General features: G+C 37.2%; 1 protein-coding gene across 38 annotated transcripts in view; it reads right to left on the bottom strand.

Annotated features, from left to right (window-relative positions):
* The window catches only part of slmapa (sarcolemma associated protein a), a 241758-nt gene that overhangs the window by 122089 nt on the left and 101809 nt on the right, over positions 1–17860 (bottom strand). For 18 of the 38 annotated variants that reach the window (XM_041191062.1, XM_041191029.1, XM_041191027.1 and 15 more), the window contains 6 exons: positions 16207–16347; positions 15234–15371; positions 11558–11726; positions 10577–10627; positions 4931–4981; positions 3132–3197 (listed from right to left, as the gene is read on the bottom strand). In XM_041191062.1, the coding sequence (XP_041046996.1) occupies positions 3132–3197; positions 4931–4981; positions 10577–10627; positions 11558–11726; positions 15234–15371; positions 16207–16347 (616 nt within the window). The remainder of the gene's footprint in view (positions 1–3131; positions 3198–4930; positions 4982–10576; positions 10628–11557; positions 11727–15233; positions 15372–16206; positions 16348–17860) is intronic. The other 20 variants (XM_041191031.1, XM_041191038.1, XM_041191048.1 and 17 more) reach the window with 4 other exon arrangements.

Here is a 17860-nt window from a genome sequence, read left to right as displayed (position 1 = left end):
GTAATGGGCAAAACTCTGGATCAAAACCAATAGGGAAAAGTTTGTTTCCAATTCGAGCAATGGCACAATATATTATTCTCATCAGAACTTCCCAAGGCAGGAAAAAAATGTAGTAAAGCTTCAAGGAGGAAGATTAGAAAAGACAGAACAGTCTTAGTTTATTTCAGCAAAAAGTGGAGATGTACATGATGAATTGCATGACCTTCTTCTTTGCTGTGAAATTCTACCTTTCCATAAGGCAGGAAAGTATTGGTCAATAAATGGTAATGCAGCTCTTTGTAAAATATTTGAGACTATAATACAGATATACCTGCTAAGGACCTGAAGGAAGGATTAGTTAGAGCAAGTAAGCATGGATTTCCAATGTAAGTAATTCTTTGAAGAAATAATCGAGGACAGATGAAGGAAATGCAGGGAATATGATTTATATACATGAAGAAAAAAATACCACAGATGTCATCAGGATAAGGTAACCATAAATGGAATTAAGGAGAACGTGGCCACACGAGTATAGGGGATCGACCAGAAAGCAAATTATATGGGCAAACAGAAGTTTATTGCACTGGAAAAAATGTGATGCTTTCATTGTTTGTTTTTAAACAATGGTCTTGGGATGTGGGCAGTACTGGCAAATCATATTTACCTTTCATCCCTAGTTGACAAGTGGTGATAATGGGCATTCTTGTGGTAATGGTACTTTGCAATAGTTTCAGGTTGAAAATTTGGGGGTGCTGGCTCAATGGCGATGAAAGAACTGTAATCGCGGTAGAGATTTTGTCGGGTCATCGGAGGTCTTGCCAACCAGTCAGGGAACTGGTGGGAAACCCCCATCAGTTCTATGAGTGAGGCCCAATGGAATCAAATGCCCCTCAGGCACTTAAGTGGCCACCAGCCAACCTTCTCCACATTTGATGTCCCTGGTGTCGGAAATCCTGTCAATAAGAGGCTGGCAGCTTTTCATGCCGCTAGCATGAGCAGTAGCTGCTGTTGTCGGCACTGCACCCACCACAGATCATCATGGGACCCCAGGCCAAAGGTAAGTGCGGGCAGAATGGGATTTGTGCGTAGGGGTTGAAGCAAGAACAGGGGATTTTTTGAGCAGCCATTCTCCCCACCCCTCCCCTCGATTAGTCAGAGAGTGCCTGACTACAAGAACCCCCTCTCCTGCCCACGGGAGGCCACTGCCAAACCAGACACGGTTTGCTAGGTGGTCTTGCAAGGGTGTAGAAAAGCTATGCGGCTCCCATTTAATCCCAGAGCCACCAGTAAATTGTGGTGGGTTCAGGTATAATGGGTGTCAATTGGCTCATTAATTGAGATCCTGCTGCCGGTAGCCAGGAATCCAGCATCAGCCTCTTCTGCCCTCCGACTTAATCGGGGGAGTTTTGCTGCTGCTGGGGGACTGACATGGGGCTTTCCCCACGATTACAGCACCATGGGCCGTCCCCACCATGTTTCCTGCTGCAATGGACTGCATTAAATCCAGTCCCATAAATCCAAATTAGGCTTGTGTGTGACATGGTGGGGTGTATATGTTCCCATGATATTGCTGCTGAATCCTTTCAGACTTAGAAATTGCAGGGTGGGAGCGTTGTTGAAGGAACCTTGGTGGTTTGCTGCTACACATCCTGTAGCTCGTGCATACTACAACCAGTGTGGCTAGGCTGCGATGAGGGCAATCTAATTTGCTATTTTTGTAAGTGACCTGGGTTTAGCAGTTTCGGGAACAATGTCAAAATTTGTTGATCTCAAATTATGGAGAATGGCAAACTGTGAAAAGGACTGTCAAAACAAGAGAACACAGAATAACAAGCTGGATAGGCAGATAAGCTGGCAGCTGCAGGTCAATGTAAAAAGAAATGAAATAATGCATTTTGGAAATAAGAATGTGGGGAATAAACACATTGTAAAATTTTAAGTGGCAAAGAGGAACAAAGGGGTTCATTAAGAGGTAAGATCGTGAAAGCAGCAACTTAAATTTTTGGTTTCATATCTAGAGGCACATAAAACAAATGTAAAAAGGTGGTGTTCAACTTGTAACAGACTTTCGCCAGGCAGTAATTAGGTAATGTGTTGTGTTTTGAGCACCTTCTAAAAAAGTTAGAAAAGAAAAGTCCTGATTCACTTGGGTATTACATAGAGCAAGGACTAAAGTTATGAAGAGTGACCCAAAAAGTTAGGGATTCTTTTCACTGCAATTGAGAATGTTAAAGGGGTGGCTTCTTAAAAGTCTTTAAGATTGTAAAGGATTATAATGAGACAGGTAGTGATAGATTATTTTCACTGGTAACAGCAGGCCTTAAAAAAAACTGCAAAATGAATTAAAAGGAAAGTTACTATGAATTCCTTCCCATAAAGGGTGATTAGATTATGAAATTCATTGCCACAAAATGGTATTGAAGTACATTCCATAATTAGATAGTTGCTTAAGTAATATGTTTGGGGAACAAGGAGAGTGGGATGTGAGAAAAACACCACCATAAGAACTGTGTGTTACGCAATGCAGAAATGTAGATTATATTAAAGCAGCTCCACTGATGAATTAATTTGTTGGCCACTGATATATATACATTGTAGTCACAACTATTATTAGTTTAAAACAAAAAGTGCAATTTGACAAAGCATTGAAAATCAAAACAAGCTACATTTACAATTAACAGAACATAAGAGAATGCAATGTCACAAGAAAAAAAAATTGCACTATCACAATCAATTACAATTTCAAGTGCAGGTATTATTTAATAGAATTAGAAAATACAATCTTGACTTAAGGCAGAAACCAGCAGTTTCACTTTTAAATCCACTAAGTTCTCTCTTTGTTGATTGCTACACTTAATTCATGGCAATTGCTCACTTAACCTTCAAACTGCTATACTTTGAAAAGGGGCAATGGACAAACAAACAAGAACAGGAAGCATATCTATCCTTCTCAAAATTTGTGAATTTCATATTGCAATTTAAAATAATTAATCTTTCAGATTTAAATCGTACTTGAGGTTTTTATGGGCTTATTCCAATATCTTGATCTGCAGCTAAAACTACAGGACATTACCCTATTCTTAATGCTATTGTGTCGGTTTTTCAGCATCCTAGGCGTCATTCAGACAGTGTAAATTATGCAGTGTACTCACTCTTGCACTCAATGAACTGTTGGAATAGTTCAGAGCAGTCCCCTCCACTCTTTAATAGAAAGTGCTCTATTAGAAAGAAAGAATCTTCAATTAAGTATTTGTTTTAATTAGTTTCCTGCTTGGAACACTTGAATTACTAGCTTCAAAATGCAAGCCACTGAATCGATAATGCACGTGGATATTTTATTTTGTCTAGTGAAATTCATAAAACTGGGACGTACATACTATTAGTAGGCAACAGTTTTTCTATTAATTTTAAGTTAATTTGCACACTTTTCACACATTTAATCCACAATTGACAAAGCAAAATGAGAGCTGGAGATTAAGTATTCTTTATCTTTCATAAATCCATTTACTTAGAGAAAACAGCCATTTTGATTTTAAATTGCATTTCCTTCTCTTAATTTTGCCTCCTACTCTCTCGCACTTCTCCACTGTGAATCCCCCTGCCACCCAAGTGTTTTAAAGGGTCAGCAGAGAACCTAAAAAACAGTTGCAAAATAGCAAAGCTTTAATTTTTAGATTACTTGAAAAATATTCTTCCAGCTATGTTTGCGCATTAATATCATCCAAATGAATTGTTCGATATTCATTAGACCACAACATTTCTAATTAATAAAAACAGATGCTGAAAATATCCTATCTTTGCTGTCTTGGGGCTGGATTTCATGGAGGGAGGGGGCAAACTGCTTGCACCTTCCCCCACCCCTACAAGAAGGAAAGTAAGTTGAAAACAGGCCAATTTTTAAAAAACCTACCCTGCACCAAGAACATGCTGTGGCAGGCTAAACAGGCTGAGAAGGATTGGACTTCTGCCTCCTCAGTGGACAGAAAGTTCCCACCCTGGAGAGCTGCTGGTCAATCTGATTGGCCGGCAGTTCTAGCAGTCCCAGAGCTCATCTGTAGGGAATGCAAGGATTCCTTGGGGAGATGATCATGGTGAGTGGAGACAGGCAAGCCCCAGGCTTTTCGGGTGGGGCGAAACGAAGGTGGGGGTGACATCTTGCCTGGAGGGGGGCATCTTCTGATTGATCAGCTCCCACTTCCTCCTTGCCTTTTCAAAGAAGCCATTTCAAAAATGGCCTTTGCACTCTTGTCCACCTACCACTGCCCAGCGTTTTATGGCAGTGGAGGCGGATTGAGACCCTTAATTGCCAATTAATTGATAGTTAAGAGCCTCAATAGGCCTAAGAGCAGGCGGCCTAGTGGGTGATTTATACACCCCCCCCCCCAAATATTATGAGCAGGTTGAGTGTGGGCGGGAAGGAGGTGGCATGGGCAACAGGCATATTTTATGTACACCTCGCCATCGAAAATACAAACGGCAGGGGGCCGTAAAATCCAGCCCTTGGTGTTTCTAAAGCATGAAATCTGAACTCAAATCCTGACCATGCTGGGAACAAAATGCCTTTTTCTGAAGTCTGCAAACGACCCATGTAAAAGTAGCATGAAAATCTCAATCCAGCATTACCCGTTGAAAGACATTGAAAGGGTGGTACAGAAAATGGCAGGTTTTGCAGGGGATGTTCCGCTGAGGTTAGGTGGCAGAGTTTTATTTTGTAACTGGTTATTGTACACCCGTCTAGTGCTTGAAGAAGACAATGGGTTCCTGAAATTGGAAGATGTACCATTCCCCAGCAGTAGTGCTCTTCTCCTCAATGAGGGAAAAAAATGAATCCATTTTCAAAATTAAATATTGCTCATATTAATAGCCGGATATATTGCACAGAAATTATAATCAATATGTTTATCAGTTTATTTATATTCATAGTTTCGGAAATGTTGCATTGGTACACTACCTTTATCTGTGCTTCCATTAATTTTAGGTAACAAGTCATCAACTTGGATTCCTATTGTTACCAAAACAAAAAATTAACTTTAGTTCTAATAGCAAATGCTTGCTTTACAGTATTGACAACATGAAACAAATTTTCATTTAAGTGATGAAGTGAATGCCACATTTCATTGCATCACACATGCAAAACAAAAGGCTTAATTTCAAAGAAGATAACCATCACCTTTTTCATTAAACGTTGGCTAAAAAGTGCAAAGATTTTAGATGTGACAGATGCCTAGAACCAAAAAAAAATCACCTCCATTGCAGTCTTTGCATTAATTCTTTCCATTTCAAAATTTTCACTCCCTGTCTTGCTCAACCTCTCCAATGAAATGAAGACTAAAATATTTATATATCTTTTCATCTCTTCTTTTAACAATATCATGCCTTTCTCAAGCTGACTGAAACACACTCATCATTTACTTGAAATATTGAGTTAACCACAGTACAACACCCAAATGCTTTAAAACCCACATATTGGGGAAAAAAGAGAAAGTGGGAGAGAAAACATAGACAAATTCAGCTGATGAGGAATAGGAACAGAAACTGTCTGACTGGCCTGCTCAAGAAGAGATATTTCTGGAGATGGATTACAATACAAATTATGCCCAGTGCTGATGTTTACAGCAACATAAGTCAGATGTGACAAAGTGAAACAGGATCTTGGAAAATAACAAACAAAAACATAAAAGTGCTGCAAGGCAAGCTGGATTGAATCAAAGTTGATCCCTGCACCCAGAAGGCACTGTGATTTGGGCTACAATATGAGCAATGCACACAGTAGGTCATATTGTACTTATATTATTCGGCATCAAGGTTATGTTACTGGGCTAATAACCCAGAGACATGGACCAATAATCCAGAGAATGGAAGTTCAAATCATACCAAGAGAATTAAACATCAATAAAATGAAAGCTGCTATCAGTAAAAGTGACCATGAAGATGTCAGGTTGTTGTAAAACCTCTTCTGGTTCACGAATGTCCTTTAGGAAAGGTAACCTGCCGGCCTTGGCCGGTCTCACCCATGTGCGACTCCCGTCCTATACCAACGTGATTGACTCTTAATTGCCCTCTGAAGTGGTGGAGCAAGCTACTCAGTTGTATCAGGGCCACTAGAGATGGGAAATAAATGCCAGCCTTGCCAACAATGTTCACATTATGAGAATGATTTTTTTTTATATTAAAGTAATTCCCTTGTGGGGCACAGACTGCAGAATAGACTGGAATAAGCATTTATACAAACTAGTGGAATTAAGTTGGAAAGAATGGATTCATACAAATGATTGATTTTCTTTCAAGTTAACTACCACATAGTTCTTTTTGCAGTTATGTTTATGAACTTAAAGCAGCTCAACCGGATTAGAATTTTTCAGCGGTTTCAAAGTGACATGGGTACAATGGGGTGAAGACCAGTTTATTTAGGATCAAAAGAGGTAATGAAATGGGAGAAAGTTAATAAAATTCTAAAGCAATTGCAAAAAGTGCAGTCTGCATGACTTGCTAACCAAGGAAATTTTTGAAAACAACTTTGTTGCAATAAGCTGAATCACTGGAAGAAAACAATCACTGAAGATTAAGACTGTAAAAGTGAACAAACAGGGCTGATAACAATTACATTTTTCAAAATAATTTCTTTTTCTCTTACAATTTTACAGCAATCTCTGACACTGTTAAAACTGAGTGCAAAATTTAGACAGATATGTTTCTGAAAAGAACAAACTATTTGCTACCCTCTTGAGAGCCATTGTCTGGAAATAATTAAACGATGGCTACCATTGTGTATCCTGTGTTAAGCCTAAATAAATATGTTAAAATTGCAATAGCATAACATTTAAAAAAAAAGGTTCTAAATAGTTATGCTTGAAAAAAATTCCAACTCACTACTAACTCTTTCTCCGAAAAACTAACATGCTAACAGGTACTAGTCCCTCAAAATGATCCCAGTGGCAAAAGTAGTTGGGAGGGAAAACTGTTGCAATAAAGCAGATGCACTGAACATATAAAAGCAACAATATCTGTGGGCAATTATTTCTTCTTAAAAAAGATGTGGGTGATTTCACTGTGGAATTCACATGCCACACTTGCTTCAATATTTTAATTTAGTGTGGATGTCAAACACAGTATAAGGAAGGTCTGGACTAATTCAGGGCTTGGAGTGGCATAACTGAGTCATAAAAAACTTCAATTCATCTTGATATATATCTGAAGCAGGCATCCATTTTATGAACAAAACATTATTTAACATCCAAGTGTCTTCCATGCTTAAAACTTATGCGATACTAAAATATTAGAATTAAAATTCCATCAGCTATCACAAAATCTCCACTTATCTTTGTCTACCATATTGTTGAATCAAGATAGCCATATAGACCAGGAAGAACTCAAGCTTAATCCTTGCTTTGTTTGGAATTAGCTTTCAGCCTAGGGGACATAATTAACCTCAGTTCCCTGGGTTGGTTTGGAAAAGTAAGGGAAGATTAGAGTCAGCTAAGTATATCCTGATCATTATCGAGTGACTGACTCATAGATTGAGGGAGCATGGGAATGAGGACAGAGCGAAAGAACACGAGAGGAAAGAATGTGCACCAAAGAATGTACAAGAGAAATTGAGCAGTGAGAGAGAGGGATATGAGCACAGAAAGAGAAGTCGAGGAGAGATAGGATGTGGCAAAGAGACAAATACACAAGAGTAAAAGACAAAAAGATGGATAAAAGCCAGAGGAATAAGGAGTGTGAAAGGGAAAAAGTGGGAATAAAGATAAAAGGGGCAATGGTAGAAGGGAGGTAACAGTACATCGAATGAGAGTGAGCAACTGGTCACCGTTCATGCAAGAACTTGATTGCTGATAAGCAAACTTTGCTACACATGTCGCCTGCCAACACTGAATAAACAAAGTTGTACAAAAATTTGATCCCAATTTTTGTCTTTTTAAAAAAAGGAAAATTTATGCATACGTTAAAAAAACTCCTAGTTTTCTAAAGCACCTTCTGCCCCTCTACTCAGCTTTATAAGATAACTTAAAAATTACTGATCCAACAGTGCTTCTCAGTAGAAATAAAACAATCTAAATTATGACAGCAGTCCAGTGGACATTTAGCACCCTCTGCTGGCAACCATACTATAAGTCAGTGTTTTGACAGGCGACAAAAATGTGCAATCATACATAGTTGTCCTTGTAATTAAGAATAAAATGTTCTATTTCATTTTCAGTTACAATTTACAAACCAGAAGCCGATGCTGGATATGCATTTTGCTGCTGAAAAAAAAAGGCATTGATATATCATAATTTCCCTGAAATTATCAATCAGTCCAATCTTCTAATAGTTCTGTATTACTTCCCAAGTGACAAATAACAAACAATGAATTTACTGTGTGTAAATAATCAAAATCCAATGCATCTAAAATCACACCAGTGGAAATAAAGGATAGAGGTAGAAGTAAAGAACAGCAAGACAAATCAGTGTTGTCTACAGATTGCCTCATGGTCATGATGTTGTGGAGAAAATATATAAATATGGAAATCTGGGAAGCATGTAGCAAAAACAAATGTGGAGATTTTAATTATCACAGACTGGGAGAAGCAGGATTATTCAAGTAGTAAAGACGATGAATTTCTGAAATATATTCAGGACAATTTCTGTAATAGTCTGTCTTAAAACTTACAAGGGATAAGGCCATGTTAGATTGAGTGATGAACACCAAACCAGAATAAGTTAACAATCTGACTTGCAAATAGTGACCATCAACTAACTGATACTAATTTTGCAAAAGAGAGAAAAGTATGAACCACAAACCCAAGGTTTTTAATTTAGTTCAGGCAAACTTAGAAGAGCTGAGAAATAAATTGGTCATAGTAAACTGGACTGGGCTGTTAATGGGTAAACCCACGGACAAACAGTGTGACATATTCAAAGAAATATCTGGTACAATACAAAATTAGTACATGTCCTAAAAAGGCAGAAGTTTCATTTGTGCAGTTAAGCAACTATGGCCAACAAACAGGGTAAGAAGCATTATTAAGTTAAAGGTTGATACAAATGCAAGAACAGTGCAAATCCAGCAGACGTGGAGTGCTACAAAGACAACAAAGTGATACAAAAAAAGTAACAACAGGTACAAAAAATTGCAAGAGTTATTGAAGCTAAAAGTTTTTTAATAAATATGATAAAGAAAATGGTAACAGGGAATGTGAATTCATTAAAAACAGATGCAGGTGAGACTATGATAATGAAATAAGGGGATGGCAGACTTGTTAAGTGAATCCTTTGTTTCTATTTTCACTGTAAAAAAGGACAAAATACCAGCAGCACAAGGAAATCTAAAAATAAGGCATGTGGACAAACTTAGTGAATTAATATAGGTAAAAAAAAGGTAATGAACAAAGTAAGGTGATTTAAGGTAGACAAATCTCTAGGGTCTGATGGTTTCCACACTAAGCATTTAAAAGATACAAGAGAGGAGATGGGGAACTCCAAATAGGGCTGTCATAATTTCTTAAAGCTCTCCAGATTCAGATATTTTTTCTTTGGTTTAGAAAATTGCAAACTTCACTCCATTATATAGGTTAGGGAGAAACCAGTTAACGGCATACCTAGCAGTTTAACAACAGTTGTGGAAAGTTTCCTGGAATCTATCATCAGAGATAGAGTGACTGGGCATTTGAAAAGTATGAGCTGATCAGAGAGTCAGCATAGATTTGTGACTAATTTGAAAGTTTTGATGTAGTCAATAATGAGTTGGACAGGGGAGTGCCTATGGATTTAGTCTCCACTCCCACCAACATCTCTAACTCCTTTTCATCTCCAAAGTACTGGAACACATTGGCATCTCCCAAAATCCATGCTTATCATTCACGCAACTACATGTCTGAACCTGTCCAAAAAGGTTTCAGCCCCTGCCACAGCACTGAAACAGCCTAATTAAAGTCACAGGTGACATCTTAGGTGACTGTGCCTATGGTGCAATATCATTCCTCATCCTTTACTGTCTGCAACCTTTAACATAGTTCAGAACACCATTCTCCTCTAATCCCTCTCCTATGTTGATCCAGCCAGTTAAAACAATGGCAGTTGAGCCAGTTAGACCAGGAAAATTCCAAGCATTGTGCTGAATTGGCCAATCTCAGCCCAATGGGCTATAAATTTAACTTGAGCAATGGCGGTTATTTGGGGAGGGGGGGGGCGGGGGATGAGTGGAAGGAATTTTTCAGAGAAAATAGAAATTAAATCAAAATAATTTGCCACTGTTTTGTTATGTGATCTTAAAAGCAGACTGTTTAGATAAATTATCAAGTTAGTCCATGTATGAATGTACAAACTTAATTCTACTATCCTTTAAAATGACCAGAAAATTTCATGTAGATGATCCTCTTGTAACAAGTGATTTCAAAAATCTAACCTTTACAGGATAAATTTTCTTGGTGGTTAAAATTAAAGACATGACATCAAATATATTCAAAGGTATTAACATTATCTAGATTACGGACCCAAACTCTAATATTGGTTTTCAAAACTAAAAACAAATTCAATGATCTCTTCTTAAATACTGCAGCTTGTAATATTAAAATCTATAATCCAGATATATTTCAATAATTTCTACTAAACTCACCTATACTGTTGTGATCCTTGATATTTTTCTCCTGAAGTTGTTCTAACCGTACTGTATTTAAAAAAGGGCAGCATTTAGATTTTTTTCATTTATAAATGTAAAGATGAAGAGGTGCACTGAAGTTTGAACATTTCAAAAAGGGAAACAAACAAAATTTGAATAATTCTACATATCATCCACATCTAGTGCAATAGTAGCAATAACTAAACAAAAGCATTAGACTATTGCTGAGTGAACATTTCTTCCCTGAACACTGGCCACATTTAAAAAATATACCCTTTCCCCAAGGGATCATTAAATTTGGCACTTCTTTAGCAGTAACTGTATTCCATGCATTTTGAGTTTACTGACAATAATAACAATTAGTGTACAATGTATCTTTGCAATTTGACTTTACTGTTCAATCAAAAGAGGAAAGACCCCATCCCTCCCCAAAGAGGAGTAACAGAAGTATTTTAGATATAAAATATTCTCTTGTTCAAAAAAGACCACATCCTTCAATTCTAAAACAGTTATGAGAGGGTTTGCAATGTTAGGATTCCTGCCAAGAAATTACCCATTCTCTCACTACAGTTGCCTCTAAGTGATAGCGGGAAAGAACAAGAAAAAAAATGGAATTTAATTTAATAACTGGAAAGAAACAAAGAATTCAAAGCATATTTAGAAAACTGACACTGCTGACATCAATATTGTGGCCAGGTGTTTTTAAAAGCATGCAGAGAAGACAAGCTAAGAAGCAAGCAGGGCAAAAAGATGGTTGGTCGAGCATAGTAGTTAAAGATTTGGGTGGTTAGAGACAAGGAGGAGGTGGAAAATTAGAAGAGAACTTAAGCTGAATTCTGTTAGTGATCAGTCAGAAAATTATAGGCTGACCACTTATAAAAAAATCAGGATTTTTAATTTAGCTTTATCAAACTTAAGTTCTTTGCTCACATTTTTCTTTTAAGCAAAGATCAATGAGCCACTGAAAGTTCTATTTACCTTGTAAAGCAGTTAGCCGTTCATTGGTGAAATCATTGTCAGCCTGTAAGGCTTCAATCCTAGCCTGAAGTAACTGTTCCTTCTCTTCCATTTCATCTATTCTGTGCTGTAACTCCTTCTTCTCAGATAGGGCTTTCTGATGAATCTCTTCCTGTTTCCCTTCTGCCTGCTGTTCACAGACAAAATTGGCATAGTAAATCACTAAAAAAAACAAAGTCACCTTGGTTAAGGATTTTCAAATTAGGGGGAAGACAGTGGTGTTGTGGTAATGTCACTGGACTAGTAATCCAGTAGGCCCAGTCTAATGCTCTGGGGGACATAGGTTCAAATCCCACCATAGCAGCTGGTGGAATTTTTTTAAAAATTCAATTAAAAGAAATCTGGAATTGAAAGCCAGTCTCAGAGATGGTGACCATGAAACTATCATTGATTGTTATAAAAACCCATCTGGTTCATTAATGTCCTTTAGGAAAGAAAATCTGCCATTCTTATCTGGTCTGGCCTATGTGTGACTCCAGATCCACAGCAATGTGGTTAACTCTTAACTGCCCTCTGAAATGGCCAAGCAAGATACTAAGTTCAAGGGCAATTAAGGATGGACAAAAAATGCTGGCCTTGCAAGCGATGCCCACATCCGAAGAAAAATTAAGAACAATTCTCAGCGCTATTCAACATTGTCTGCTTCAAGCAGTACACTAGGACATTAAATTTTTAGATTAATTTTTTAAAGAAAGTTTATGAAACTATTAACCATTTTACTAAAAGTTAATCTAAAAACTATGAAACAAAATGAAAATATGTCTACAAAGGAAAGCTACTTAGGATGGAAATGTCAAAGAATTGTTTAAAGAAAAATATGACCACTGGGTAAATAAGTTTAAGTTTGCTATTGCTTAAGCTATAACAGCTCACAATCCAAAAATATACTATGAGGCTCTAATTTTGTGCAAAATATTGCATTTTCTATTCTACTTATGTTTACTTAATTCTGCAGTTTGCTCCAGTCAGGCAGTTTATAACAACTGGTTAGAACTCCAATTCTCTTGTCCAGGAGTGAGATTTGTGCAATAGCCTTTCTTGGCAAATTAAGCATATTTGGAGTGTGCAAGCATAATACTTAAAAGCGGCTGAGAGTTAAATGTTTTAAAAATGCTTAGAATGTCCAAGAAACCCCAGAGACACTCATGAGATCCAGTACACAACATCTTTTTTGCTTGCTTTAAGGTATCTTATATTAAAGATATGAAGATTTTGATTTTTGAAAAACATAGACACAGATCTGTAAAGTGCATAAATCTTCGCCCCGCACATAAGAAGAAGAAACCAGATTATTATTAGTTCTTTTAAACAGAGAATAAAATCAAGTTACCATCATTTGTCAAGTCCCAAGCAAGTATCTGCATAATTATGCAGATGTTATGTTTCAGATTTTTATAATAAACCGGGCAAAAAGATGCACAAATAGGAGTCATATGCTACCTCAGGCAGAAATGAATCTTGTATATACTCTTGCTGCATGATACAAGATTTCACTCCCAGACTTTTAAACAGAGATGGGCACATTAACTTTTGATTCAAAGAAGGCTAATACTGAATTCAAATTGCAAAGTGCAGATTCAATTGAAGATCAAGAGAACAGATAAGAAATGGTACTTTTCAGAATATGATGTAATTTTACGGAGCTAGTAGGCACAGCAGCAGGCCACATGGCAGAAAAAAACAAAAAAACTGCGGATGCTGGAAATCCAAAACAAAAACAGAATTACCTGGAAAAACTCAGCAGGTCAGGCAGCATCGGCGGAGAAGAAAAGAGTTGACGTTTCGAGTCCTCATGACCCTTCGACAGAACTTGAGTTCGAGTCCAAGAAAGAGTTGAAATATAAGCTGGTTTAAGGTGTGTGTGTGGGGGGCGGAGAGATAGAGAGACAGCTGTCTCTCTATCTCTCCGCCCCCCACACACACACCTTAAACCAGCTTATATTTCAACTCTTTCTTGGACTCGAACTCAAGTTCTGTCGAAGGGTCATGAGGACTCGAAACGTCAACTCTTTTCTTCTCCGCCGATGCTGCCAGACCTGCTGAGTTTTTCCAGGTAATTCTGTTTTTGTACATGGCAGAAAAGTTGTTTTCTCCCTTTCTGGAAAAATACAAACAATCCCTAGCAGTTAGTGACCAAGGCAAAACAAAGAACATGGCCACAAAGATGGTGCTCTCAGGAACTCTTGCTGCACTTTGTGTGCTCTCTTATCTCTGCAAGTGTCTGACAGGAGTTAACAAATGGCATCCAGCATGAGATAAGCTGAAAAAATGACCTAATCTATTGTGATGGACAAGGGGGAGGTGACAACTTGGGTACCTGTCCTGTACTCATTGGCAGAGCTACTCGAACAAGTGACTGACATAGGGTTAACAACCAGCCCTTGAAATAAGATATATTAAAGGGTGTTTAGGGGCTGTGGGGGCAGTCTTCACCAGGCAGGAAAAGACAAGAGCTTCCTAATGCCTCAGTCAGCTTGAGGCGACAAAAAACAAAGAAAGAAGAGGGCTTTTACAAGCAGACAAGAGACTGCTGCCAAAACTGCTCTCACTTGTCACAGGCCATATGTTTTTTTCTATCTAGCTTATCCATTATATCTAAAATGTTGCTTCTAAATAAACTAAATAAATTACTGTAAAATAACTATGAGCTCAACCATCTTTTGGGGTAATCTGAGAGTCCTGGACATACAACTTACCAACACTAAAATAAAAATCCAGTTGATACCACAAGGCCAGGCATTTTTGACTGATCTCAATTATACAGACTCTGTGCATCCTTTAGTCCCTTCTTTTGGACCTATTTTAATAATTTTCTTTAATGATTTTCCCAGTGTCTTATTCCACAAGTCTGTTTACTGTTTTAATAAAAAAAAGTTCCATCAGACTCTGGACTTGCTCAGATCAACTTTATCAATTATTGAGAACGATAATCAGGTTATCTGGAAGCAACATTCTCACCTTCTTTAACCCAAAACAGAATTATAAGTTTTTCTATTAACTTAAGGTTCTTGATACTCAATTTTGTTCACTTTCAAATGCAACCTCTGATCATTGACAAGATGACTTAAAGATCTTACCAGTGCCTTGTATGGAAAAACAAGACTTTTAATTTGTACTTAATACATCTGCTAAAGCAAAACTACGCCAGTTGCCTTTTTTACATCCACAAGCTCCAGATCATTGTCTTCAACAGAATAGCATGCAACTGTGCCTTTAAACTTATTCTCCCTCTTTGATTCTTTGTTCTCTCACTTTAATTATTCTCGCAATTTCGCACTAAATTGTATCTGATAGCTTTTGGCACTATAATCCAAAATATCAAAATCCTTCTTTATCCAGGGACATTATTTGCTGTGTCTTTTACATCATTATCTACAAATCTGAGGATTGTGCTTACTATATTCTTGCCCAAGTCAAATATGATACATAGTAAAAACAGCAAGGACCTAGAAAGTGGTCTCTGGAGTACCCGACTTGTCCAGAATTCCTGAATATCTAAACAGAAAAGTCAGATTCTGCAATTGTCTTACCTTCCTCCTAAAAAGCCAAGAAATCCCAAAATTCTTCCATTGTTACAAGAAAGAAGTGCTAGCTTTAAAAGTATTGTCCACTTAAAATGTAATTCGTTCAAGCTCACCTTTAATTTATCAGTGAATTCTTTTATTTCATTCACAGCTCCATTGTACTTATTGGCCAGTTCTCTCAGTTCTTCCTGTGTTCTATCATTCATTTCCTTTAAATGGGTGCATTCATCCTCTGTGTTACTCAGACTTCGCTATAACATTAAAATATGTTATTATATATGTCTGTGTATCAATTCTGGAATGTTTTCAGACCTGAAAAGAATCCCCTTAACTTCTAAAATAATACGCTAGAAAAGTCAACGTTTCAGCAGTTGTTTGTCGTTCATAAGACTTGGAATAGTGCAAATTGACTCCATACACAAAAAAGTTAACTCAAGACAGAATGTTCACAATGTATTCTTGTTGAAATGTCGGTATCTCTGCATCAAAATCCGCACTTAACGAATTTCTTTCTAATTACCCTGCACAATTTAAAGCCTGTGATTTGAGGAACATCTGAAAAACTGTCCGAAACCAATCACAGTAATTTAGTAAAGCAATAATCTTTCAGCAAAAGCATTCTTCTTTCGACACAATGTAAAATCAGGAAATTTCCACAAATTAACGTCCTAAACATTTGTATTTCACAAATGCCGTTACACTATTTCAGAAAGATTAGATCTAGTATTTCATAGAAAATAGCATATTTTCCTATTCTTTATAATTACTCTGAGAGAAATTAATTTACAAGCCACTAATTACTTTTGACAGGCAACATTTTGCATATCTCTGGTAAAAAAACATTTCTAATCTATAGTCTCATAAGACAGACCTACGTTGTACTCCTAAATCTGGACCTAAAATTTATATTAAATAAGGTAGACAAATCCACATAAGTCCATATTTCTAAGAATTCTGAAGAGTTGAATTACATTACATCTTACTTGTCTAGGTGCCGTATTCTAAATTACTACATCAAGGGTTTTATTTTGAACAAAATGACCATAGCTTTTAAAAATCATGGGGAATACTTAGGAACCTAACTACCTCCACCTCCGAGAGCTTCCGGACTACTTCTATTTTCTCCTGAAGGACCCGCCTCAAGGACTCTTTGGCTGTTGTCTCATAGCTGTGTTTGTCTTCTTGTAATGCCACCAATTCTTTCCTTATGCCATCTTCATTTTGGTTCTGTTAGGTACAGGCAGGAAGGGCAAATATATGGATTACAGTTCAGTTACACAACGTACTGTAAAATTAACACCAAGACTTACAACCCCCACCCACCCCACACAATCAAGAATTTTGGCAGGTACTAAAAACTCTGTTAGGCAAAGATTTTGGATTTAAACTACTTTTCAATTGAAAGCCAGGAAGCTGGTAAAAATATTTTAACTCCAATATGCATTATAATTTATTGAAAAAGAAATTTTTACCCAAAAGAACAGAACACAATATAGACATTTGATGGAAAATTAAATGAAGTCAATCAATTGTGGCAGATTTTGGCCACTATGCTTGGCTATCAAAATATCTGTCTCAGAGATGGTGATGCATCACTGTTTGTCTAAATGTAGCTGATCAAAATGTTTGGTAAAATTGGTATTTTTCAAAATTCAACTTGCTTTGCAATTACTTGCAGTCCTTCAATTATTTCCAACAATCAGTCTATCACCAACCACCTCTTTCTTTTTCAAGTCTTGGCATTCATTGCCACTTTGTAACTACATTTCTATCTTTCCTGTCAATTACACGTCTGTTCCTCCCAAAGAATTGAGACCATGCCTGCAAAAGTTGAATCACAGCTCATTGGCCCTGTACCTTTGGCCTACCTCTCTCCCCACCTCTGCTTTCCCAAATTCCTAATCTGTGCCTTTGTTGTCCTAAATACAACTCATTGAACTTTATTTCATACCTGCAAAGATACTCCTTTCCCCCCAACACAGCCCTGACCAAGCTCAATTGGCTTTCCATTTCCCAGTGAACTAATTTATTAACTTTGTTTCTACTTTAAAATTTCTTCATACCCTTGCCCAATCCAACCTCAACAATATCCTCCAGCTGCACATCCCTCTGCACACCCAATGTGACACCAATTTATTCTTTATTCTCTGCTTTACCATTAAAATACGCTGCTTATCCACTGTGGCCCACCCCTGGGATTATCTAAGCATCTCTGTCCTGTCATTTTCTTCTGTGATTTCAAAAGCCTCTTACAAACCTTTGTATGTGACTGTACTTTTACTTCCCCTCTTTTAGCACATTTTCCCTTTTTTATACTGCTTGGTTTGGATTGTTTTTATCCACTGCCCTATAAAGCACTGAGGCTTCTTTCTTTGAGGAATGCCATAGTCATTTAAATTCTTGTACCATACTGCAAAGTTACAGCATCTGTGAGGTTGAATTAGCTGTGTCCAATCTAAACATTTACATTAAATTCCATTTCCTTTGATCTGAAATTACGGATGGACAATTTAATTTCATATCTTTTTGTACCAAACAAGCAGCTTTTCATTATTCTGCAACTATGATTGTTGAAAAGTTAATTAAACACTTTATTCCAACACATAGCATTATGACATAACCAATTGTGCATAAACTGAGTTTCTTTTTGGTGAAGCAATGTTCTACTGAATGCCAGATTTTAAAAAAAAGAGATCATGGGGTGTAGCAAAGTAAATTACCTACTGTACTAAACTCACAG

Source organism: Carcharodon carcharias, chromosome 7 (genome assembly GCF_017639515.1).
Source record: "Carcharodon carcharias isolate sCarCar2 chromosome 7, sCarCar2.pri, whole genome shotgun sequence".
Taxonomy (NCBI): Eukaryota; Metazoa; Chordata; class Chondrichthyes; order Lamniformes; family Lamnidae; genus Carcharodon; species Carcharodon carcharias.
This window is presented reverse-complemented; position numbering and strand designations above follow the sequence as displayed.